The sequence below is a fragment of the Microtus pennsylvanicus genome, chromosome 6, assembly GCF_037038515.1.
Source record: "Microtus pennsylvanicus isolate mMicPen1 chromosome 6, mMicPen1.hap1, whole genome shotgun sequence".
NCBI classification, from domain to species: Eukaryota; Metazoa; Chordata; class Mammalia; order Rodentia; family Cricetidae; genus Microtus; species Microtus pennsylvanicus.
Genome location: NC_134584.1, coordinates 80,447,215 through 80,473,796, shown reverse-complemented (window position 1 = coordinate 80,473,796; position 26,582 = coordinate 80,447,215). Strand labels below are relative to the sequence as shown.

The following is a 26,582-nucleotide window of genomic DNA, read 5'->3' as shown; positions in this document are numbered from 1 at the left end:
TTGAACAAGCTGCATACCTAGCTTCCTCTGCAAGGAAACCAGTATTCATATTTGCAGTAGGCTAAATCAAAGAGTTTTAGCAAACACCTCGGCTGAAAAATACATACTTTTTTCCCGGTTCTTCTGATAAAACTGGTCCATTCTCAGAGTGAATGCCATGACTGTCTGCATTAGAAAATTTTCCATTATGATCCAATCTAACCTGTTGAACACCAAAAAGAAAAATCAGACACCCGATTCTTTTTAATACATACATCAGTAGCTCATTTTTAAATGAGTTATCAAGTCACCTACATATCATTTCAACTGCTTATGATTTCAAATAAATTGAATTCAAATAAAATGGATAAAGACCCAGCACTCGGGAGGCAGTGGCAGTAGGATCTCTGTGAACTTGAGGCCAGCTTGGCCTACAGAGTTCCAGACCAGCCAGGACTATATAGTGAAACACTGTCTCAAAAACAAGGACAACAAAAATTTTACAAACAAATTTCAACATTAGGATGATTCTACTTGTGTTTAGCATAAATGAACTGTAAAATCCAAATAATGAACAGTCAATTTTAGTTGATGGTTTCTTTAGAAAATAAGATAAAGTCACTTTCTCTTTTAGTAGAAATCACTTACATGGCATTTATCTCCAACTTCATATTGTAATCCAGCAGCAATGGAATAATCACGTTTCTGTTGAGCTGTTAGTTTAAAAAAAAAAATCAATAAAATACCAACTTTATCTTCTTATTTTCAAGTGCTACAAGGCAATTTTACACAACATTCAGTTTAACTTACCTTGTTTGGACTTCAGCCAAATTTCATACTCCACATTTCTATAGACTGCTGGGTTGAGCGACTTAAGAACCTTTCTGGACAGAGGAAGGTCAGCCACATTCCCATTGTTCTCTGGGTTCTAAATAAACAATGTCAGACTTCCAATCAACACAGAAATGCATTTAAAACATTGTTTCAAATATGCACAAAAGTAAAACAACAAAAAAAAACTTAAGAAAAAAGTAGGAAGCAGCAAATAAGTTCCTTCTTTTCTTTCCTTTTTTCTTCGTTGTTTAAAGGTAAAGCTTATTAGCACACTCCAGCACCAGGAACCACTGTGTGAAGTCATGGAGCCTCACGGAGAAAAGGATTAGGAAGGTGATCATCAAACAGAAGAGGCCAGAAGGGCATAGGAGGAGAGCTGTTGCTTGCGAGACAGTACAGCCAATCAAGCTACCAAACGCTGTTCCAATCCAAGTCCCTGGCCCAGTCACACCAACTGAGGCAGTGTCAGCACCAATAGCATGGTGGGCCGTGTCAATGCTGGAAAACAACACTGGTCCTGAATTCCCATCTGGCCACTTTGAGAGGGGAGCGGCTGCAGGAAAGCTGTCCAGACACAGGCCTGATTAGACCCTGGTCCAGAAGCAAACCAGAACAAGCAATGTCTTGGTGGTCTGCATTTTTCAATCTCCCAGCTTTAGCCCTTGGTCTCAGTGCTGAGCTCCCCCAAATAAGTTTCTTACTAACATAGCAACGCCAACTAAGGAAAATGACCATAAAATTTGGGGCTTCTTATATACTAAAGATTAAGTTAAAAAAATACCTCACTGCCTGAAGGCTTAAATCCATTCACATCAGTAGCAGCAGTACTCTTACTCCTATAAAGGAACAAAACACCAATTAGGAACCAAAGTTATATTTGCATACAATCAACCTTTCTTTTGTTTTGTTTTGAAACAAAGTTTCTCTGTTTAACAACTCTGGTTGTCCTGGAACTCACTTTGTACACCAGGCTGGACTCAACTCAGAGATCCCTGTCTCCTGAGTACTAAGATTTATAGGCATACATACTGTTATACTGTTAATGTAATCAACTTTTTTTTTTTTGAGACAGGGTTTCTCTGTGTAGCTCTAGCTATCCTAGAACTCTGTAGACCAGGCTGGCCTCAAACTCACAGGTGTGTACCACCACCTGACGTGTAATCAACTTTTAACCTCAAATAAAACACTGCAGTCAACTACATATCAAAATGTGAGGCTCCAGTAAGTTCTTAAGTTTTAGTATATGCAAATATATATTACACATATATAAAGTGGGTGTGTGTGCATATATAAAAATCAGATTTATTACTATTAATTCTTACTGGCTTAATAAAAAAAAATAGGGGTGGCAGGATACAGTATTTGAGTGAGTAGAATAACAATCTACAAAAGATTCAACATAAAACTTTCATAAGTATTAAAAACTTTTACAAAACTGTTATAACCAAATTATACCATTTAATAAAAATTTGTAACAGATGTCTAAAGAGTCATAACCATTTTCTAAAAAATACTTCCTGATCCTCAGTACAACCAAGGAACCATCATCAGCCCACTTTTCATTCATTTTCTCTACAAGTATGAAAGCCTACTATGTGCTGCTTACTACAAAACTGTGCCTATACAATCCAGGTACAAGTAAACACAAACTAGGTAAGCAGTCAGTACATAAGAGCTACTAAGTACTACAGCAAACGAAAGGCAGTGAGCACAGCAATGTAAGATAAAATACAAAGTGGGGGAGGAAGGTCTTGCTGAAATAGATGCCTTTGAATAAAGACAGGTAACAAGACAGTATATCATATCTAGTACTCCATTCAAAGGAAGAGCCCCAGCTGACAAGAGGCTGAAGAGGAAAAGGGCCTAAGTAGCCCCTACAGTATCAACTTTGCTGTCCTACTTCTCAAGAAATCAACCTCTAGGTTTCAAAATAACCTCCAAATATTCACAAAAGGGAGCAAGAGCCTGACGTCTAGACCAGAAATCACTCATCATTCCAAGTACACCTCAAGATCCAACAATACAAAGGTGAAAATAAACCTAGAGCATATTACACCTCTTTCCTCCTAGTTACCTGATGGAGGAGGGTCATCTTTCTATCTGTTGTTTCATTGGTTAAATAAAGAAACTGCCTTGGCCCTTTAATAGGACATAAAATTAGGTAGGCGGAGTAAACAGAACAAAATGCTGGGAGAAAGAAGCTGAGTCAAGGATTCTCCTACCGGACACAGATGCAGGTTAAGATCTTCCCTGGTAAGACACCTCGTGGTGTTACAGGGATATTAGAAATGGGTTAGATCGATATGTAAGAGCTAGCCAATAAGAGGCTGGAACTAATGGGCCAGGCAGTGTTTAAAAGAATACAGTTTCCGTGTAATTATTTCGTGTATAAAGCTAGCTGGGTGGCGGGAAGCAGCCCGCTGCTCCTATTACAACAGTTACCTCACTAAATGGATCTATACTTGACAAGATTATACATTATTCATCCTCTCAAAACCAATGTGACAAAAAAGGTATCCCCCCACTTCTAGTACAGGAACTCACATTCAGGGCCTCTCACAAGCTAGGCAAGCACTCAATCTCTAGATATATATATGTGCCATATGTAAGTATGTATATATACATGTATATAGCTAAAGCAATTTTAATGTGCATATATATTATATATATTGTATAGTGAATATATAGTTATACACACATACAGCAAAAGAACTTTAATATAATGAAAAGGTAAGCTAATTTCAAGGACAATATAAAAGGGAAGCCAAGCACAAAAAAAAACCCATACATCCTACCACATACCTGCTCCCCTTCCCAGATGTCTAGAGTCACATCCTGGATTTGCTTCTGTAACACTACAAACATCTACAGCATTCAAGAGACAAGTTTAAAGGTCTCCCACTCCAAGTATAGGTAGCAAGTTAAAACAATCTATCTAGCCGGGCGGTGGTGGCGCACGCCTTTAATCCCAGCACTAGGGAGGCAGAGGCAGGCGGATCTCTGTAAGTTCGAGGCCAGCCTGGTCTACAAGAGCTAGTTCCAGGACAGGAACCAAAAAGCTACAGAGAAACCCTGTCTCAAAAATCAAAAAAAAAAAATCTATCTAGCTATCTCCTAATTTCTCTAACACATCTGGATCAAGTTATGTGTCTGGAAAGGAGGGGCAATTTCTATTTGTACGCAATTAATCAGCATATGTTAGGACAAAACTGACAACAAACACTGTTCAAGTATAAATAATGGTCAAATCTTCAGTCCAAATCATAAAGTTTTAATTCAACAAATCCCTAGAAGCCAAGCATGATGACATACACCTGTAATGCAAGCACTTGGAGGTGAAGAGAGGACAATCAGGAGCTTAAGTCATTCTTAGCTACACAGCTCAAGGATACCTAGAGCCTGCCTCAGAAACAAAACAAAGGCCAGAGAGATGGTCCAGTGGGTTTAGGATCCTACAATGCTCTTGCAGAGGACCCAAGTTCAGTTCCCAGAACCTAGTCAAGAGGTTCACAAGGACCCAAAACTCTAGCAGCAAGGAATCTAATGCCTTGGCCTCTACAAATATCTGCGCTCACTCACCATAAACGCGCACACAGATACACAATTTACATACTTTTCAGAAAAGAAAACAAACAAAAACAAAAACAAAAACAAACATGGATCCACTAGAGAATGCAGCTCACTGGTATAGGCTTTGCCTAGATATGACTCTGAATTCACTCCCTAACACAGAAAAGGAAAAACTCTAGGGTCCAAATCAAAAGACATACATCCATTTTAAGGCATGTTTGAAAGAACCAGGGATCCCGCTAAACTCAAGGTGTACCTCTAGTGTCACATGTACAGCCATGTTCTCATGCTTCAGCAAGAATGTTACAGGACTTTCATAAAAGATAAACTTAACATTTATAAGACTTAACATCATAAGTTAATACACAATACATAATGAAACTATCTTACATTACATGCTCTCGTGTAACTCACAAACTGTCCTCTAGCAGAAAACACTGAAATACCCTCATTTTAAGCTACTGAGCTTAAAATTTTTAAAGAATTTAAATATGCACCTCATGTACCTAGCTAGCGAAAAACAGACATGTCGATGTCCAAAACTGTGTCTAGATGTTCAGGGCTGAGAATCCTAATCTGTCTAAGCCGCCTCAGTGACTATAAAAGGTGTTTGTTTATCTGTAACCTTGAGGGATTATCTCACATAACACCACACTGAAACACTCCTCATTCTAAAAAGAGGTGGCAGAAGTAATGGAAGAAAACTATAAAAAGTCATAAAGATCAAAAACATTTTTCCATCACAGGACATGTAAACAATAGTTAACTTTACAAATGTACAATGCACACACACAACACACAGGTGGATCAAATCTACTCCAAATATGTGTATAAATTACATACATACAAACTGTCATTAAATAAAACAACCTTCTAAGATGACCCTATGTAGAAACTAGGTCAAAGTGACGGCAGCAATAAAGAAACATCCCTGCAGGTGGTATTTTATGAGCACACCTCAGCACAGGGAATTTCCTTAGGTGACACTGGAAAGGAGCGGTAAGATTGAAATGATTCGCCCGGCAATGGTGGCGCACGCCTTTAATCCCAGCACTCGGGAGGCAGAGGCAGGCGGATCTCTGTGAGTTCGAGACCAGCCTGGTCTACAGAGCTAGTTTCAGGACAGGCTCCAAAGCCACAGAGAAACCCTGTCTCAAAAAAAATAAAAAAATAAAAAAGATTGAAATGATTCTTACTTGCAACTGTCATCCTCAGAATCTGATATTTCACTATTGCTTTCATCAACCACTTCAGACGTTTCTAGTCCCATCATGATTTTACTAACATCAGTTTTAAATACCTTCTCATACAGCAATTCATAAAGGAGAGCTGCAATAGAAAGAGGCATAGTATGCAACATTATACGCATGTTTTGAAAACAGGGAAAGTGTGACACAGTACCACTCAGGCTTCCAAAATTCTTAGTAAAATTCTATAAAACCTTAGAGTTAATAGCACCACTTAATCTGAAAGATACCTAGAAAGCAACAGGAAATTTTGTCTGTGCATATTATGTTTGAAACCTTTCTTTAGAGTACATATTTAAAATACAATTAAAAAGTATCAGATCTATGATGCGAATATGACAGGAAAGTGAGCAATGACTTGGTTCCACACACTCAAGCCCGCTGTGTCTCTGTTTACTCCCAGCACATGAAGCACTACCATTTTCAGTCTACCGCCTAGGGATGTCTCGCAAAAGGCCTAACCCAAAGGTTTCAGATAGGAAAGATTAAGCAAAATTAAGTTTGTAGATATGCAAAACATTAGAGTACACTAGCTGACAAGTCAGAAGATTGGAATATTAGATAAAGTACTCATCAGGTTCTGTAAAACATGAGGGAGAAGGCTCCCTGTAATCTGGCTTCATATTTTAACTTTGTACACAATGAACTAAAAAACAAAAAAAAAAAACAACTTAGAAAATATATTCTTAGGGACTTGGAAGATGGCTCAGTTGGTAAATACTTGGTTTATAAGCATTAAGAGCATGGTTTGGATCCCCAGCACGCACAGGCAGCTGGTCATTCCTTGTTATCTACTGTTACTGAATGGAATGAGCTGGAAAGTTAAAGAACATTCTGGAATTTTGATCACTAAGATCAATAAAAAGACATAATTTAAAAACTTGAAAAAAAAAAACCCAGGTGTGGTACCGTGCGCTTATTATCCTAGGGCCAAGGAGGTGGAGACAGGAGCTGCTCTAGTGGTTGCCAGTCAGCCAGACTAGACAAAAAGGTAAGCTCCAACCAGATTCGGTGAGAGATCTGGTCTCAAAATTTAAGCTGAAGAGGACATCCAATGTTGACCTCAAGCCATATCACTCACTGTCCACCCCCACATTTTAGACACACGCACACGTAAGACAAAATGGGGGGGGGCTGACCTTTGGCTCTCACATGCATATATACACCCACACTTACAAACATTGTAATAGGCACACTCATACAAAAAAAAAAATATTCTCAGTCATCCCTGAAGGAGAGAATATTGATTAATTTTGTCAAATTTAAAAAGTTGTAATAACAGGAAAAAAGTTTACCAAAAATTTAAAAAATATTCAAAACCATGTGAACTGTGATACTCATTTACTTATTACAGTGCACTTCCTGAAACTAAGTTCATGCTCACCATCTAAGTGGAGCCCCACAAACCATCTCACAGACCATCTATCTTCCAGATTAAGAGGTGATAAAGTCTCAGAATCACCCACATTCAGTACAGGGAAGGCACTCTAAAAAGGCTTCCTCTTTCGCAACACTGAAATGTCCTGACTTTAGCCAGGAAAGTGGGAGATGCAGCCCAAAAGATAGCTAATAAATATTCCCACCTCAAATATAAAACTTGTACTTTCAAAATGTTCACACTCATACTTTTAACTGGATACTTAAAGTAGAAAAAAAGTCGGGTGTGGTAGTGCATACCTAATTCCAGTAACTGGGAGACAGAGACAGGTGGTTAGTCAAGGCTACATAGCAAGACCCTGCCTCAGAGAACAAAAAGGAAAAATAAGAGATAGACTACATACAAAACTACTGCTCATGAAGAAAAGTCACTAAAGCAGGGAAGGTGGCCATTTCTCTTCTCCTAAAATAGTATTCTCACATGTGTGGGAGGGAAATTTCGTCAACCAGGAAATATTTAGGAAAACCTGTAGAAACTGAGTATCAATGGGGAACCAAATGTGACTCTCATCGACTGGATAAAGGCTAGCGTGCTAGTAAGCATCCTACAAAGCACAGGAAAACACCCCAAAAGAAGAATCTGGCTGAAAATCTCTACAGTGCCAAGGGTAGGAGATCCTCCCTTCAAATAAAATACAATCAAATGCCTCATTTGTTCACTCACCTGAATTTTTAAGCTATATAATAACTTGAAAAATCAATACAAATCCTAACTAAGGCTGTGTAGCTTAAGCTATAATTTCTATATGTTTGAACACAAGAGGATACTTACACTGACACACAGCAGAACTATCTTTATATGTTATAGGATAGACAATATCATAATGATTTCCATTCGAAAAACACAGTAACACCTGAGGAAAAGAAAATAAGCAACATTTCAGTCAATCACACATTCAACATTCACAAAAAAAAAAAAACTGTTTCCAAAGCCTCTGAATCACTCATTTTCAAAACCATATTTCAGAAACAACAAAGCTCCAATGTTGTCACACTACAATTCACCCTATCACGGTGAAAAGCCAGACTGCACTTACATCAAAAGTTTCAAGGCCAGTTTCCACTTTACAGTGAGTTTGAGGCCAGCCTGGGATACTTGAGACTCTGTCTTAAAAACAACAAACAAGTGCTATGATTATAGTTGTGCATCACTACATGTTTGAAACATGCCACAGACCAAAACACTGCAGATGGAACACTGAGATCAAGTCCCTTCTCTCCCCATCCTTAAACACTGCAGATGGAACACTGAGATCAAGTCCCTTCTCTCCCCATCCTTAAACACTGCAGATGGAACACTGAGATCAAGTCCCTTCTCTCCCCATCCTTAAACGATGGCATTTCATCACTTCCTCTCCCCCTCTTAAACACAATTAAGACACAGTATCCTTCACCTGGACCTGCATGATTCCACTAAACTAATATTCTCTTACAGTAAATCAGCTGGTTTCTTTTCTTTCTAGGCTTCATAAAACTTTTCCACTGTTCCTACCCTATGACCACACAATGCAGCGATACTGCTGCTACCAAAATGACCTTTCCAGTGGGAAACAGGCAAAAGCAGTCCTATGTCCACAAGTTGTCGGACTACTTAATATCAGGATGAAACAGAAATAACCTTGGTCACATAAACATCCATTTTTAAAAAATATGACTTGACTAACTTTAAAAAAACAGTATCATAACTTTCATATAGAAATATTTCAAGTCATTTAAAATTACAGCTTAGGAGGTCAAGATACCAATTAAGCAGCTTTTATTTAAATATTTTTTAAATATTTCAAAAGTCTTACCTTTTCAGGAAAATTATTTTCAGTTACTTGTGAAGGTGAAACATTTGGCTCCTGATATATAACAAAATCTTTCCTAAAAATAAAACTCAGATATTACTTTTCAAAAAATGTATTTCATTGACTTATTAATTTATCTGTGCATCGGGCAATATTCTAGGCACTGAAGACAGAGCAGGGGGAAAAAAGAAAATGAAATAACCTCACTATAAAATATCAAAAGTAGTGCTTCCAAAAACTGAAATCTCAAATTAATTCATACGTAAGCTATACAGCATAAATAACTGCAAAGATTAATTATAAAAGGAAATCTGGCACCCATATAAACTCGAGTCCTGTTCCTGAAGCCATTCATTCTACTGGCCCTGAGAGGAAGCCTTTTCTCTATAAAGTTGATAAACAATAGTTTTTAGAACACAGTAAGACATTTTTTTTTCTGTGCCTTTTATCAACAACCCCTCGAGAATTAAAACTTTTAAACACTGGTATCTGATGCAATTAAATAAACGGACAAAAAGCCTTAGAGAAGATCTTCCAGAACTAAGGTATAAAACAGCTTGAATTAAAAATTTTGGTTGAATGCACTATACTAATTTTCCAATTATTTTATTTTTACTATTTTATTTGAGAGTCCTACAGTTTACCTGTACATAAGAGAAAGGGCACTTATTTCCACTTGTCCTACCCATTCCTGTATCAAGGGAAGAAAAATTGGCATATAAGTATCTCACATTTTACAATATATATTATACACATTCACCATAAACAAGGCCCTCCCTCACCCCCAGGATTTCTCTATGCAGCCCAGGCTGGCCTTGGACTCACTCTTGAGACTAGGATGGCTTCCAACTCAAAGAAATTTATCTGTCTCTGCCTCTGCCTCTGGAGTGCTGAGATTAAAGGCATGTGCCACCACCACAGCTTCAGGAAGGAACTTTATGTTTCAATAGCTCTTCCAAATTCAAGACAAAATAGGTGTCACATACTAAAACAGACGTCTTGAACTACACCTTAGCCTAATTAATAATAAGGCCTCTCAAATAGTCCCAATGTGATATCCTCTAGAAGACTGTTTAGCTCACAAATACTACACTCTTCACTTATGCAATATGGGCCACATCACATCTAAAAATGTACATGTTGGGCTGGAGAGATGGCTCAGCAACTAGGAGCACTCGCTGCTCTTACAGAAGACCCAGACTGCAGTCCCCCGCACTCACACACACTAGCTTACAATATTGGTAATTCTAAATTCCAGAGGACTCATCATCTTCTAATGTCCACAAACACAATGTATGTGCAGTGCACATACATATGTGACATTAAAACATCATAAACATAAAACAAATCTTTTTAAAAGTAAAATAGCTAGACGTGGTCACAGTGGTGGTATACACTTTTAATTCTAGCACTAGAAAGGCAGAGGCAGGAGAATCTCTGGCCAGCCTGGTTTATAGGACAAGTTCCAGAATGGCCAAGGCTGTTACACAGAAAAACCCTGTTGGTGGGTGAGAGGGGCACTAGTAAATAATGTCTTCTTATGGTTAACCTTCCAAATAAGTTCTATTAAATGACCATCAACAAAATACCCTCATCTCCCTTAACCAAAGATCAGTCATCAGATATTTCTATTAATAAATATTAAAAAATAAATTTCTATTTCTTAAAAGAAAATGAGCAGTGGGTAGTGCACACCATTAATCCCAGCACCCAGGAGGCAGAGGCAGGAGGATCTCTGTGAGTTTGAGGCCAGACTGGTCTGCAGAGTGAGTTCCAGACAGCCAATGCTACATAAAGAAACCCTGTCTCAGAAAAAAATAACAAAATAAAAGGTTATTCCTTTTATAAACCTAAAAATGTCAAAACCTAAAAAGATTGATAATTTCCAGGAACCAGGTGGAAAGATTAAGCACAAAAAAATAAGGAAATTAATTTTTGGGGTTTTTTGTTTGTTTTGTTTTTCTAGACAGGGTTTCTCTGTGTAGCCCTCGCTGTCTTGGAGATCACTCTGTAGACCAAGAGTGACTGACTGACTGAAACCGCAATACTTGTGCTGGTGATCTGTGGAAAAACTAAGCTGTGGATAAATGGTAAATCCATACGGCACATTACATATAAGAGACAAAGTCAACTTGGCTTCAACAAAGTTCACAGAAACATTCTTAAAAAATTTGAAGTTTTTTTTTCAAAGTATTCTCCCAGAGAACTAGAGTAAGCAATGGAATTTACCAATCAACTGTAGTAGTTTCCCTTAAATATACACCCTGTATTAAAAGAGACATGGAAAAACAAGACAATCTATAAAAATATGTTGCCAGTAATGAAAAAAACTGTTTCAAAAGTATCTAAGGCATTGAGGTAACAGGGAAGTGTTTCTTCAGGACTAAACCTAGCTAGACAACCCATCCCAGGTGTTCAAGCCCCTTCCATACAGGTAGAGCCTACCCCCAACCAAATAAAACTGTTAGTTTATACAGCCTCATTTCTTCTGTCTTTCAGGGTTTTACAGATATTAGCCTGAAGATCTTATGAAACACTACAGTTTTCTAATTAAATTAATAAATGTCCTTTATAATTCTTGGTATTTTCTCTAAAGCCAGCAAAAATCACCTCTAGTTGCTGTCATTTAGACTACTACTGACATGACTCTGTTTATGTATCCATTTTACAATCAATTAATATATACTGGTCATCAGTTGGGCAACTAAATTAGGTTAATTACAAAAATAACAAAGCAATAAAAATATTTATCAATCTCTGTCTTCTAAGAGACTTGTAATGGGGGAGGAGATCCACATCCAGGAAAATGAGTCTGCTCATGTTTCTGAATTAATCAAAAACAGCCTGGGTTATGTATGTATTCAGTGAAAAGGCCTACTGAGGTATTTGTCTCAAAGATTAGACATTATAATTATTCTTTTTACACATAATCATCCATTTTTCTATATATAAAATACTTTTTTTTCTGCTTTTGTTTTGGAAGGGGTCACTATGTCATCCTGGCTATCCTGGAACTCTGTGGGTCTAGAGAGGCAGTCCAGTGATAACAGCACTCCAAGATCAGGGTTTAGTTCCCAATACCCACATGGCAGCTCACAATCATTTGTAGTTCCAGTTGCAAGGGATCCAATTTCCTCTTCAGACCTAAGCAGGCACCAGGCATACAGCAACACACTTTAAAAAAAATTCTTGGCGGATGGCAGCAGCACACGCCTTTATATATTATATATATCACATATATAATAATATATTTTTAAAAAAGACAATGAAAAAATTGTTTAAATGAGTCTTTATGACAAACACTAAGTCCTTACAACCACATGGGAACTAAAAGGCTGACCTCACAGATGCAGAAGAATGGTGGTTAGAGGCCAGGAAGCAGGAAAGGAGGATGATTAGCATGGGTAAAAGGAGCAGATTCTAGTACCTAACACACAAGTGCACTCTAACTGCCTATATCTAACTGTGCATTTCAAAATACTAATGAAGACAACTATAGACATTCCCAACACCAAATGCTGACAGAAGTGACAGATATGCTGACAGACCATATGATGACAAATCTGATTTGATTATTACACTTTATATACACCTACAAAAAGGTATAAACCATACCCCAAAAATATGGACAATTATTACAAGTCAAAAATGTTTTAGGGATTTTTAAAAATAAGAAATGGATGTCCAGTCTCATCCACTACTTGTTATTTTCAACCAGACATGGTGGTAGCATATCTATAATCCTAACACTCTGAAAGTGGGAAGAAAACCAATGAGTTCAAATTGGCCTGTTCTATATACAGTGAGTTCACTGCCTGCATGATCTACTTTAGTAAAGCCCATGTCAAAAGACCACGGCCTAGGAATACAGCTCATTGACAAAGCCCTGGTCTAATATGCACAGGTTCTGGATCAATCCTCAGGTCTACAAAATAGTAACATTTGATACAATACGCTTTTAATTTATCCATCCTGACTACAAAAATACGGGGCATTACTTTTGACTCTAGGTCATACCAATGAATACAACATAGAGAATTCTAAGTTCAAAGAGATGAATTCAGGTAGAAAATAAAATACACAAAACGATAGTTGAATGCAGAACATCACAGTAATGTTGAGCATAGTCACAATTCTCTCTTCCTAACTCAAAACCTTCAAATGTCTTTTCAATGGTCGATACCCAGACTTCAAGGCCTTAGGGATTTAGGATTTAGGATGGAAGCCAACTAATCTACATTTGCACACACATACCAGCAGGTGATGATAAAATCCACTTACTGGCCCCATCCTATCCTCCAGCTTATTTCTCACTACTTCTTACCCGCACACGCTCCATGCTCCGTACAAACGGCTAGCACTGCCTTACTCAGTTTTTACTGCCTTTTAGAATGCCCTTCAGCCAAAGCACTGCTTGTTTGGACCTACGCAGACTTCAAATGTGAACTCAAAGTCTTGTTGCAGCTGCGGCCTAACATCCACCCTCAGTCTTTCCTGACACATACACTTTCCTAATTTACATCCCACCTTCAGAGAAATTCTGGTTATCTGAGATATCGACATCTCTCCAGAGTGTCTCAAGCACTGAAACTGATACTACATATCCACCAAATGGATACCCCATCACTAAGACACCCCTCCTCGTGTTACTCCCTTAAACAGCTACCTCTCTCTTCACAGCTTTTTCCTTTGCCAATATTACTCTTTTTCTAGATTTATTGGTATTTTATATGTCTGAGTGTTTTGCCTACCCATATGTATGTGTACCACACACATGCATCGTGCCCAGAGAAATCACAAGAGGATGTCAGATCCCCTGCAACTAGAACCACCAGTGCTATGAACTAAACCTGGGTCCTCTACAAGAGCAGTAAGTGCTCTTAACTGCTGAGACGTCTCTCCAGTCCCTGCCATTGTTACCTTTACCTACAGAGTAGATGACGGGAACGTCTAAAACCATCCTATGGTGGTTATTCTTAGCTGTCAACCTGATTGAATTTGGAACAGCTAAGACATAATTCTCAGGGAAGACACAAGTCAAGTGGAAAAGAAGAACAAGGCAATGCATTCCCAAAACAGGCCTGTAATAAAGAAGTCTCAAGGCAAGGAAAAAAAAAGTCAGGGCTGCTTTTGTCTAATGCTGGTGTATGCATGTACCCTGCTGCTATCACCTTCCACTGATGTTAGAAGCAAGTTTAAGTTTCTTCTGTCTTCTGATGGGAAATGATGATTAGAATACCAGGAATCTCCCAGGCCTTCAGCACCAGACTGGGAATGCTGAGGCATTCAGCCTTGGACAGAGCAACAGCTACCAGGTTCTCAGCCTCTCCAGTATTCAGATAGCCACTGCTGGACTGCTGGACTCAGAGCATGAAGACCACCTAACAAATTCCTTTGATAATATGCATTCATTCCTTCAGTTCTATTCCTCTAGAGAACCTGAACTAATGTACATTCCATGACACTGGGGGGTTATGAGATGTGGTGGTTTGATAGAAAATGGCCCCGCAAAGGGAGTGGCATAAGAGGTCCGGCCTTGTTGGGAGAAAGTACATCACTGTGGGGCAGGCTTTCAGGTCTCTTTTACTCGACCTCCCTCAGTGTCAGTCCATTTTGTGTTGCCTCCAAGATGTAGGACTCTCAGATATTCCTCCAGTGCCACATCTGCCTGCTTGTCACCATGCTCCCCATCAAGATGAGTGGACTGTAAGCAAGCCCCTCAATTAAATGTTTCCTTTGTAAGAGCTGTCAGTCATGGTGTCTCTTCACAGCAACAGAAACCCTAAGACATGGGGACTGAAATACAACATGCTAAGAAATTGCTAAGCTGTATATCCTTAGCCTACATTCTACAACATGGATTTTCAGTGAGCCTTTTAAGCAGGGGAGGAAAAAGAAACAAAGGTAGTTAAGACAGAAGAACTTTCTGCTCTCATTTCCCTAAAGAAGAAATCAAGCTGTCTTGTCCAAATCATACACATACCCTAACAATTCATTCCAAAAATCACCCAAGTAATTGCAGATCTTATATGCTATATTCACGTCATAATGACAAATATAAAAGACAGAACTCTCTCCTCAGCAAGACAACTTCTAGGAAGAGCTCCAATTATCTTTATTTCTTTTAGACTGTGTAGCCCTGACTGTCCCAGAACTTATTCTGTAGACCAGGGTGACCTCGAACTCACAGAGATCCGCCTGCCTCTGCCTGCCAAGTGCTGGGATTAAAGGTGTGCGCCACCAAGGCCCAGCCCAATTATCTTTCAACTAAGCACTGCACAAAGGGTACAGTCACTTCAACTTTCATACAATGCACTACTGTCTTCCATCAATTAATTTTAATATATATTTGCACAAGCAGAAATACGACTAATACATACCTGTGGATTTTCCAAACGTTTTAAATATTCTTCAAATGACCCTTCTATAAACTGCAAGAAAAGAAATTCTATTAGGGACCTGTAGAGGTGGTTCAGCGGGTTAAAACACTTCTTGCTTTTGCAGAAGACCTGGGTTCAATCCCCAGCACTCAAATGCAGCAGCACACAACCACCTGTATCTCCAGCTCCCTCTTCTGGCTAAGGTACCTGAACACATGTTATACACATACATATAAGCACATATATATTAATTTTGTTTGTTTGTTTTGTTTTTCGAGACAGGTTTTTTTCTGTATAGTTTTGGAGTCTGTCCAGGAACTATCTCTGTAGACCAGGCTGGCATCGAACTCAGAGATCCGCCTGCCTCCACCTCCCGAGTGCTGGGATTAAAGGCATGTGCTACCACTGCCCTTTTTTGAGGAAGGGACCATTTTTTCTTTTCTGAGACAAGGTTTCTCTGTGTAACCTTGGCTGTGTTGAAACTCACTCTGCAGACCAGGCTGGTTTCAAACTCACAGAGATCCACCTGCCTCTGTCTCCCAAGTGCTGGGAGTAAAGGCATGAGCCACCACAGCCCAGCAAAAAATACTTTTAAGAAATATGCCAAACAACAGTGGGTTTACTATGTAAAGTTCACTGAGTCACAAGGTTCTTATACAAACCTAGACTTTATCAGCAATATTAAAAGATACTCATGGGTATCTGTACAAATCCTTAAGACAATAAATATGCAGAAGAATTTAAAGTAGGAAATGTTGCCAGGAAAGGTTTCCAGGAAGAGGATGCCTCAACATGAACTGGCCAGAACCTGGATTGACACAGGGGAGCAGCCACTACACAGAATACCAATGTAGCAAAGGAGGAAGACCTGACCAATCTAGCCAACTGAAGCAGGGCAATCTAGTAGGGAGCTGAATGAGAGGATAGGAAGTGGGGTCAGTTCATAGAGGGCCTAGTCTTTCAAACAAAACAGAAAAGGCAATTCTGGGCCACTACAGATGGCACTCTGAACTGAAAAATAGCAATGGTACTTTCAGAGTAACTTGGCAATGGTCAGTAGGTTCAGGCCAAAAGAAACAGAGAAAACAGATTATGCTAACCACAGAGACGAGTAGTAGGAAATCAGATCATTTCAATTAAGATTTTTGAAATACAGCTTGCTTTGTTTCTGTGCCATGAAATAATCTATAGTCAACCATTTTTTGTTTTCATTATAACAACTACACAAATGTGAAAAAGTGCTATGGTAGTTTGAATGTTTGGTCCAAAGATAACAGAAGTCTTTGGGAAGGATTAGGAGGTGTGGTCTTGGAGGAGGTATGTCACTAGGAGGGACCTCTGAGGTTTCAAAAAGTCCACACCATTCTCAATTAGCTCTCTCTGTCTTCCTGTCTGCAGATCAAATTTAAGCTCACTCCTACCCCCTCTCCCTCACCCTCCCCACCCCTGTCCGCCCTGCCTGCCACAATGCTCCCTAAACCATGATGGTCATGAACTCTTACTAGCCTATGCAACTGTGAGTCACAAATTAAATGCTTTCTTCTCTAAGTTGCCTTGGTTGTGGTACTTTATCAAAACAGTAGAAAAGTTACTAAGGCAAGTGCTAAAAAGTATTCTCTCTGACCATTAAGTCCAACTTTATTTAATTTGCAGTACTAGTTAACTTAGCAAGAGTGATTCACTTAGACATCCATGGAATCATTTGTGAATTCTTTTGTAAATTGTATACTATCAAATTTCAAAACTGTCCTAAATCCCAACGTGTCCTATTTATTAGTCAGGTGCTGCTTTTCCATGAGATGTTTATTTCCAAAACAAAAAGTCCTCAAAACCTTTCACGTCTGGAAGACCTTCATGGTATTCTAACACAACCTGCATCTGAGTCTCCTTTCTAAGTTTAAAGTTCTCACACAGGTCATATTCAAAACTGTTGGTACCAGGGACATCCCTTCCCACGCACCTATTCCCAACTGTGCCAAAAGAAACTAGAAGGTTCTGTTTTATCTTTGTTTTGTTTGCTTTTGAGACAGAGTTTCTCTGTGTAACCCTAAGTGTTCTGGAACTCAATCTGTAGATCACGCTGGCCTAAAATTCAAAGATCTACCTGCCTCTGCCTCCCTTGTGCTGGAATTAAAGGTATACACCACACCGGGCTGAAACTAGAAGGTTCTTATCATCAACAATGAACCTTTTTGCATTGGAAATTCCATCTTCTGCCCTTATCTCCAATAAATATATGTAAGGCACTTAAGACAATGCCTGACATACAGGGTTCAATGCTAACAATGTAAACTATTATCAATAGTTTGTCCCAAGGTTATAATGATTAAGTCATGGTAACTCCTCCAGATATTATAGACCACTTCACTTTCCCAGCCTACATTACCACTACCACCACCCTAATCCTTCCAAATCACTAGGTTCTGTATTATCAGCTTTTTAGTAAGTTTTCAAGCCATCTAATCAAGTAGGAAACACTTCCAGAATACATCACTACCCATCCTAAACCACACTGCTCTCCATTGGCTTAAATATAGGGATACAAACCAGTAACACACTCAAATTGAGAACTTTTTTGCATATATGTGAACATTAAAGTTTTATTTATTCATAAAATGTCAATATTCATTATCAGTAAGTAGGGGGAAATAGTAGTTAAAGTTGTCAATTTATAGAAATCTAGTCTTAAAATCAGTAACTCAGAAATGCTAGAAGGCTTTGAACTAGGGCATTTTATTCCACTGACTACAACTACATACTGAGAAAATTTCACTACTTTGCTATACAGTATTTTATTAATTATAGTATTCTGATATATAATTTCACAATGCACTCTGAAAATTAAAGATTTATAAATGCCTTCTGATAAAAACTACACAAAACATTTGGTTTTATTCTCTGCGTCTCAATTTGTTTCTAACTCACTGTTAATAACAACCACAGATACCATTATTCCTCTCAACACCTAACTCCCTTATCAAGTCAGAGAAACTCACAAGCTTAGGTCATCCTCCCATGCCCCATAGTTCACAGTGCCTTAGCCATCATTCTCCAAATGAACGGCTAGAAAAATCACAACTAACATCCATCTTGTAGCTAAGTGTTTAACTCTGGGCGTCTGTCAAGGTCAGGGCATTAGACCGGACCCATGAAGTAGGGAAGGAAAAAAACCCTTAAGGGAAAGAAATTGTAGGACAAATGATTTCAAAGAAGAGATGGGGAATGGAGATAAAGGGTTTATGTGCAAATAGAGAACAGGATGACAAAGAGGTGGGGGGCAGATTAACCAAAACTACTGTTATTTTAAAGCCCTAAGGAAAGACGGGCATAGTGGCACATGCCTTTAATCCCAGCACTCCCAGAGGCAGGTGGATCTCTGTGAGTTTAAGACCAACACAGTCTACAAAGAGAGGTTCAGGACAGCCAGGCTGTTACATAAAGAATCCCTGTCTTGAAAAACAAACAAACGAACAAAAGCCTTAAGGAAGCCCTACTTTGTTAGACAATTTTTTAAGTTTATTTTAAAAGAAGCTATTATGCATGGTGGACAAGTCCAGTTCCAGAAGATACAGGTTATTAAATGAAATTCTCAGTACCAAGGATGGGGTATCTATAAGCTATTGGTCAGGGAGGCTTCAGAGGGCCCCAAAAGAACACAGGCTATTACCACTGCTCTTCACTGCACACCAGAACTAGATGGCAAGACCCTACTGTGGAAGGCACCACAAATTTTGATTGGAACACACAGAGAAATTAAGCTGGAACAGAGGGGAAACTTCCTCCCTGCTGGCTAACTTTCATAATGCAAGAAGGTGTTATGTAGGCTGCTGAGGGAGGAAATACAATGGCCTTATCTAGCCCTGAACCCTGCATGCTATGATACTGACCTGCCAGGCAAGATGTACCCACGGGTCCAATAGAGGCTTAACTGTTTAGGGGGATAACCAATTGCTTTCTGATGAGACCAGCTCCATCCCTTATGACCAAAAGCTCATGGCTAGGGAGGTTACAAGTCCTATGAATGAACCTAACAGTTTCTGGTTTTGCTAAATCAACAATCAAACTGTCTTATAAATTCTTAATGGTTTTGTTTTTGGGTTTTTTTGTTGTTGTTTTGAGACAGGGTTTCTCTGTGTAGCCCTAGCAGCCCTGGAACCCACTTGGCAGACCAGGCTGGCCTCTAACTCAGACACCCTCCTGACTCTGTGTCCCAAGTGCCGGGGATAAATACTTGTTTATACCCATATATCTGAGCTGTCAACCTGGCACCCATAAGCTTCTTTAGGCAGTGGACAGAGATCAATACAGAAACCTAACTTGTAAAAGTTTGAGTATGTGACTATGAGGGACTCGCCCTAAATGAGACACCTACACCAACCTGGCCAGCACCCTTCAGAATGTGGTCTGAAGGATGGAGAGAAGTGCTGCTGTCTTCCATACACAGCACAGATCTGTGCACTCAAACTCATGGCAGCTGTGGCTACTCACACACAGAACTAGTGAAATTTCATCACGGATAGGGGAAGAGCTCACAAGACCCTCCCCACACTCCAGCTAAGGAGCTTCTCGGTGGGTTATGAGGTTGACAAAGCAATGTATTGGGGTGAGGCTAAGGGGAGTAGATGAGCAAATTACAATGTATACATTTATGAAATTCTCAATGAAAAAAATACTTAAAAAGGTGTATACTGTGGAGTATCCACTAGGACATTTCCAATGGTCATAATGCAAATGCAAGTCAAGACACAATCATATTTGAATTTAAAAATTACCGCTTCAAACTTCTCTCTGTTCTCTCGAAGGTAGTGAATACAAGCCATTCTAACTTCCACATGGCGAGCCTGAGAGTGCAATACCTAAAACAAAAAAGGAACACCAAACTCAAGTTAAAGTTAATGACCTTTATCATACTCCAAATGATGTGTGAACACCTTTTAATCTTTATTCTAATCTCCTCCTCTGAGCACAATGACATGACACAGTATGATGGTCTAAATGAGAATGGCCCCTCAGGCTCATTTATTTGAATGCTTGATCACCAGGGAGTAGAACTGTTTGAAAGGATTAGAAGATGCGACCTTGTTGGAGAAAGTGTGTCAATGAAGATGGGTTTTGAGGTCTCGAAAGCCCATGCCAGGCTCAGCATTGCATGCTCCCCCATGTAGATGTAGTTTCAGCTACTGGCTACTGCTCTAGAGCCCTCCTGCACAGCACCATGCTCCCCACCATAATAATGTACTAGCCTCTGAAACTGTAAGCAAGTCCCCAATTAAATGCTTTCTTTCCTAAGATTTGCCTTTGCCATGATGTCTCTTCATAGCAATAGAGCAGTGACTAAAACATAAAAATAATACTCTTTAAGCCTAATGTCAAGGGGGAGAGGGGTGGGGAAAGGGCACGCATTTCAAGACAGGGTTTGTGTAGCCCTGGCTGTCCTGGAACTCACTGAACCCAGAGATGATCCACTGCCTCTGCCTCCTGAGTGTTGGGATTAAAGGTGTGCCCCACCACAGCCAGTCTCTAATGTCATTCTATAGAGAATTTGTCACCATTTCTAGGGAGGTCACTATAAAAAAAAAAATCACTCCTTTGAGGACATTGTACTAAGAGGCTTTCCTCTACTGCCAGCCAACCTTCTACAGTAACTTTGTTCCTCACAATGCAGGAAAGAATCCCCCTGAGAGGGAATGCTAGGGCTCACCCTATGCTCGTTATAAAAAAGAACCAGAGCCAAACCTAGAGGTACAAATTTAGAATTCAGTTACTAGGAAGTTACCTGCAGTGGATGTCTCCATGTTCAAGCCCTGCCTGGTCTACTACGTTGCTAGTGTAGGCAACTGAGGAAGAATAAAGAACCAAAATGCAGGCTGCAGAGATGGCTCAGTGGTTAAGAATACTGGCTACTCTTCCAGAGGACCCAGGATCTATTCCCAGTACCCACATGGCAGCTCACAACTGTCTATAATTCCTGTTTCAGACATATATGCAAGCAAAGCACCAACACACCTAAAATACAAATAAATTTTATTTTTAAAAAATTGAAAACAAGACTTGATGTGGTTGCAAACTCCTTTAGTGTCAGCACTCAGGAGGAGAGGCAGGCTGATCTCTGGGCTTAAGGTCAACCTGGTCTAGAGAAGAGTTCCAGGACAGCCAGGGCTATGGACAGAATCCCTATCTCAAAAAACCAACAAGGGAGAAAAAGAAGAACAGGATTGGGAGAAAGAGAGAGAAGGAAAGAAGGAAGGAAGGACGGACGGACAGTCGGGAGGACGAACAGACTGACAGGGATATCTATCACTCAATGGTATATAGCCCAGCACATACAAAGTCCTAGTTCAATCCCCAATACCCCAAGGAAAAAAGTTCTCATCTGTAACAGTAAGTTACATAGTAGGGCTACTATGGTTTCAGAATTATTATGTGTAACTTTGTTTATCAAGCTTACGAAATTCAAAAATACCCAATGGGCAGCCATGCTAAACTGAATGATGTCATCCTAAGAGGTTGTAGATTTGTTCTTAAATCTAAATCTATCTAGGGCTAGCAAGATGGATCAGCTGTTAAAAAAGCTTTGCTGAATTTGGGCCCCAGGACCTGGTGAAAAGAGAAGCAACTCCCACAAATATTTGACTTTTATGCTCAAAACATACAAAAAATTAACAAGTAAACACAAATACCAACCAAAATGTATGATCTTTCATCTGTTGCCTCCCTAAATAATCAGTTCAACAACAAAAGAAAAAAATTCACTGGAATTTTATCTTTTTATCAAAATATGAGCTCTGAAATAAAACAAACTAAATTTCTTATATGCTAATCCCCAATACTTTTACCATGACTAAAGAGAATAAAGTAAAATTACTTTCTATTAATACATATCTCAAATGAAGGTATTCCCAGTACTCCAAAAGTTCACACATCCCATATCACCACCCATACGCACAGGAAATAGCACATCACCTCAAACTATCAAGACCTCTTGCAATTTTAAGGGTTACGCACAAGACCTCTTGCAGTTTTAAGGGTTACGCACACCTCCAACTGAGTCACCCTAATGGTAAACGGGAAAATTCAAGAGAGGCCCCAGCTGCACATTTTTACACCTCTCTTGGATAACAGTCAGGGCTCATTTATACAAGGACCAGAGATGCAATGTTCCCTGATTGCCAGTATGTTCTAACAAGCCAAGAGACTGAAGATGTACTCCTTGAGGTTAGCTTTTTAATTTACCACCTGGCTGTTAGCCTAACCTTACTGTTTTAGGACGTTATTAAAAAGTAGCCTTATACAGACAGGCTAAGCTTCCTTCATCTCAAGGATCATTCACATATTTTTAAAAGCACCAACTGTTTGCCATTTCAACAAGTTACATATGGCAATACCTTTCCTAGAAGCTACATGAGACACTGTTATGAATCAAGTATTATTAATATGAGTGAGCCACAATGTCATCTGATAGGGCTTTCCTGCCATCAGCAAAGCGCCTTCTGTGTTAAAGTCATTCACCTACAACAGGTGGCAGACAGAAGTTGCTCCAGCTTGCTTCTCATCAGTAACAATATCAGGAATATCTATTTTTTTTCTCCTTTTAACAAAGGTTTCAGAACACGGCATCAATGTGAACCTGCTGCTCAGATGCAAAACTCTCATCAACAACCATAAGTGTGGGATATTACTAATTTACTCAGTCAAACAATACGAGAAAGCAAGACTAAAATGACAACTCTTCAAATAGCCAATTACTTCTCAAGGCCCTGAACACTCAAAATTCTAATGGTCTGCTATGTTGCTTCATGAAAACAGGCTAAAGGTAGAGGCTTTGAGACAAGGTAGTGATAACACTGGGAAAGGCTGAGACACTGTTTTAGCAAGTCCTCTAAGAGTGCCCTATTTTTAGCTCCATGGCTAGGACTGATTCAGGTCAGGCTTCCTGCAGGCCCAAATCCACAAGTGAAAAAAAAAAAGAAAGAAAGAAAAAGGAAAGAGCCTAAATCAGGTAATCTGAAGAGGAACCACAACTCCCAAGAACTATCATCCCTTCTTTTAAGACTATTTTAGCTTATTGACTCTTTAATTGTAATTTTTACCAGAAAACAAATTCCCCCAAAACAAATCCTTTCTACAATAAAAAGGTAGCAAAGGCTGACAATGTACTCTTTTCCCACCATTATTTAGTCCACATCTACCAAATCGCGCCTCCCCATACATAAGGCTCAATATACTCAAAATAAGTCCCCAAATTTGTAAAGGGTAGTTCCTTGTGTCTTACCTAATCCTATGACAAAAAACGGGGCTTACCTCTATCAATGAGTCCATAGCAACTAGCTCTTGCTAGTTATGCAGAAATGAGTCTCTCCCAAGCTTCTACTCTATCCCCAAGGACCTGTGCCATACATTATGGACAGAAACACACCCTCCCGCTTCAACTTAACTAGGACCTGGATAATTCATTCAACTTCAAACTTCAAGCATTAGCCTCTACCTCCTTCCTACAGGAATCTGCTAAAGCCAACACTATAAAAACAGACTTCATTGGGCTTCTTCTGCTTCCAGAGGTGTTAAGGAGTCCAAAAAGAATGAGACACGGAAGCAGAATCTTCTCCATCTGGAAAATTCACAAATGTAAGCCGACCTACTAAGAGTAAGGGCTGCGGTGGATGTTTATACACCCACCCACATTGGAGCTTCCTATGTTCTGAAAATCAGAGATGTCTTAATGAACTGAAAATGGTAGGTTGGTTTGGGAACACAGAGAATGCTTCAATGAATATACCTGTAATACAATGCAAGGGTTTCTGGTTTTGTGTTCCTGAGACAGGGTTTCTCAGTGTAGCCCTGGCTGTCCCGGAACTTACTCTGTAGACCAGGCTGGCCTCGTACAGATTTGTCTGCCTCTGCAGGGATTGAAGGCTTGTACCACGATGATCAGTATGCAAGGGGTTTCTCTTGTTTTAAAATGTTCTATACTTACCAATCTTTGGGAAATATATGGCCTGGTGATTTTAAAATAGAAACCTTAAAAGCTAGTTAACACAAAAAAAAAAAAAGACAAAAAGAGAAAAACGAAACTAAATCCTAAAAACCCCAGTGTAAGGCAAAGGAAGCAAGTGTGGAATGTAGGACACAGCAGCGTGCGCAGGGAAACGCTTCTGATCCAGCAGCTAGTCTCACAGACAGGATGGGTTCTGGTGACCCCACACCTACAATATGGTTATATAACATGGAGAAAAGAACTCTCTCAAAGCAACAGAAAAAATCCTGAGTATTCTTCCCTGGAACTCCTCCCACTCGCAGAAGTTCTATCTGACTTCTCTTTAATAAATAGGCCTTTTGGGGAATAATTTTAACCATTAACGAAGGGGAGAGGGGAAGAGTGATGAGCCTAGACAGAGTCTCCAGTTAATACCGCAGTATTAGTAGAAGACTTGCACAAGAGTAAACTCTTTACTACATTGTCCCTGATTCCCAGATAACGCAGCGTGGGCCCTACTCAAACAGTCCCTGAGACGACCCTATACAGAGGTTGCCTTCCTTAAACTTCAAAGTTGGCCTCCTGCTTTGCGTGACACCGGGGAGACACATTCCAAAGTCCAATAGCAGAAAAAATGTGGTCCACCGGTAACACGGGGTGCAGCAGCTCCTCTAGTAAACATGCGCTTAGCCGCTGCGAGCGAGGGGCTGCTAAAAGCTGGGCGCAGGTGAACTCGGAAGGAGCGCGTCGCCGGTCCCGGCCGCACGCTGCGAGCAGGCCGCCCGAGATGTCCTCAACCCCGTCCCGTGCCGACGTTACAATGGGCCGCTGTGACGACAGCGAGCCACGCGCGGCCCCGCCGTGGGCGGCCAGGCTTGCGGATGGCGTGTCGCACCTAGCCCCGAGCCCGTCCCGCTCGGGCCCCGTCCCTTTACCTGCTCGGCCACAGCCCGGAACAAGCACGACCCGTCCTTGGCGACCAATTTCCGATACAAGCCCAGTTTGCGCAAATAGGCGTCCATGGGCGTCGCATCCTCGAGCGGCCCCACGCCGCCCTGCTCGGCGCCGTCGGGCGCGCCGACGGCTGCCTCCATGTTGCCGGTCCGCTGCAGGGTGAGCGGCGCGGACTAGCCCCACATGGCCGCGCCGCTGGCGGCTCGACGCCCCGGCCTGGAGCGGGCTGAGGCTCGGGCTCTGGCGCCGGCGTGGACGAAGCGAGCGGCGGCAGGAAGCGGCGGCCCGAGGCGGCGGCCCGCGCTCTCCGGGCGCATAGGGAGCCTAGCCTAGTACATGGCCATCCGCACGCGGCCGCCTCGGCGGAGGGACACGCGCCCGCGGGCGGCCCGGGGGTCGCCGCCCCCACAAGTTTCCGGGTCCCGACCGGTGTGTGGCGAGGCAGAGCCCCGCCGGCGCGCGCCACCGGGCCGGCAGAGGTTCAGCAAGGCCTGCGTCTCCCGCCGGCGCGCGTCCCACGCCGAGAGCGGAGGAAAGCCGGAGAGAAAGCCGCGGCCTCTCGCTTCCCTACCTCGCGGGAGGGCGCCTGAGGGGCGGGGAGCGGGAAGGGGCGCCTGGCGGAGGGCAGCAACCTCGCAGCCTAGAATTTGTTTTCGCTTTCAGCCCGCAGCGCGGAGGATGACGGGAGTGGTAGTTTGAGCAGCGGCAGGAAGTTGGCGTGCAGAGGGCGGGGACGCCTGGACCGGCCTACCCGGAGGGGAGGGGCCCCACAGGCTCCCGGACTACAAATCCCGACAACCGCGGTGGCGCCATCCCTAGAGCCGACTTCGCGCTTCCCAGGCCGCGTCCACGAGCAGGCCCGAGGGTGCCTGCGGCCAACGAGGGCGACCTGCGCTCGCCGCCCCGCCCTCCCTGCCCGTCTCCCGCCCTGAGCGCGGCCGGGAGGGCGGAAAGGGGCGCGTGCGTGGAGTTGCTAGGGACACAGTGGCGGTGCCACCGGCCCTTTGTGTATTCCAAACAGTGGCTCACCTGTCTGCCCGCCAACCCAGCCTTCCCTCCCCGCGTTTCCTTAGAGGTGGCTTAACGCCTTGGGCGCAAGAGCCGGCTAAGGGGCGGAGGCTCTTGGACCCCAGCCTGAGGCCGACGTGCTGACTCTCAGTCGAGTGCCGACAGCAGAGTCCCTTTAGAAATTGGGACAGCTCACGCTCTGTGACCAGATTTGCCTTTGCCTAAGGCACGTCTGTTTTCCGGTCACCGCAGCTGCGCACCGCCACACAAAGGGTTGTCACTGTTGGTAGAAATTTAGTTTTTATAAGTTCGGTGACTCGCTGCGTGGAATCCGAGCTGAGCAGGAGGCTTCAAACTCAAATTGCTACCCTCCAAAGTTGCATGACGGGAAACGAGCAGTCCAGTTGGG

At 41.4% G+C, this 26,582-nt stretch overlaps 1 protein-coding gene across 1 annotated transcript in view; it reads right to left on the bottom strand.

The window, feature by feature from the left end:
• Otud4 (OTU deubiquitinase 4) overlaps nucleotides 1–25,836 on the bottom strand; it is a 44,383-nt gene extending 18,547 nt beyond the window's left edge. The window contains exons 1-11 of the mRNA XM_075976538.1: nucleotides 25,147–25,836; nucleotides 20,010–20,093; nucleotides 15,238–15,288; nucleotides 9,502–9,548; nucleotides 8,861–8,933; nucleotides 7,840–7,921; nucleotides 5,580–5,712; nucleotides 1,595–1,649; nucleotides 790–907; nucleotides 628–692; nucleotides 108–202 (exon numbers count right to left, since the gene is read on the bottom strand). Coding sequence (XP_075832653.1) covers nucleotides 108–202; nucleotides 628–692; nucleotides 790–907; nucleotides 1,595–1,649; nucleotides 5,580–5,712; nucleotides 7,840–7,921; nucleotides 8,861–8,933; nucleotides 9,502–9,548; nucleotides 15,238–15,288; nucleotides 20,010–20,093; nucleotides 25,147–25,305 — 962 coding nt within the window. The 5' untranslated portion in view covers nucleotides 25,306–25,836. The remainder of the gene's footprint in view (nucleotides 1–107; nucleotides 203–627; nucleotides 693–789; nucleotides 908–1,594; nucleotides 1,650–5,579; nucleotides 5,713–7,839; nucleotides 7,922–8,860; nucleotides 8,934–9,501; nucleotides 9,549–15,237; nucleotides 15,289–20,009; nucleotides 20,094–25,146) is intronic.
• Nucleotides 25,837–26,582: the final 746 nt, after the last annotated feature.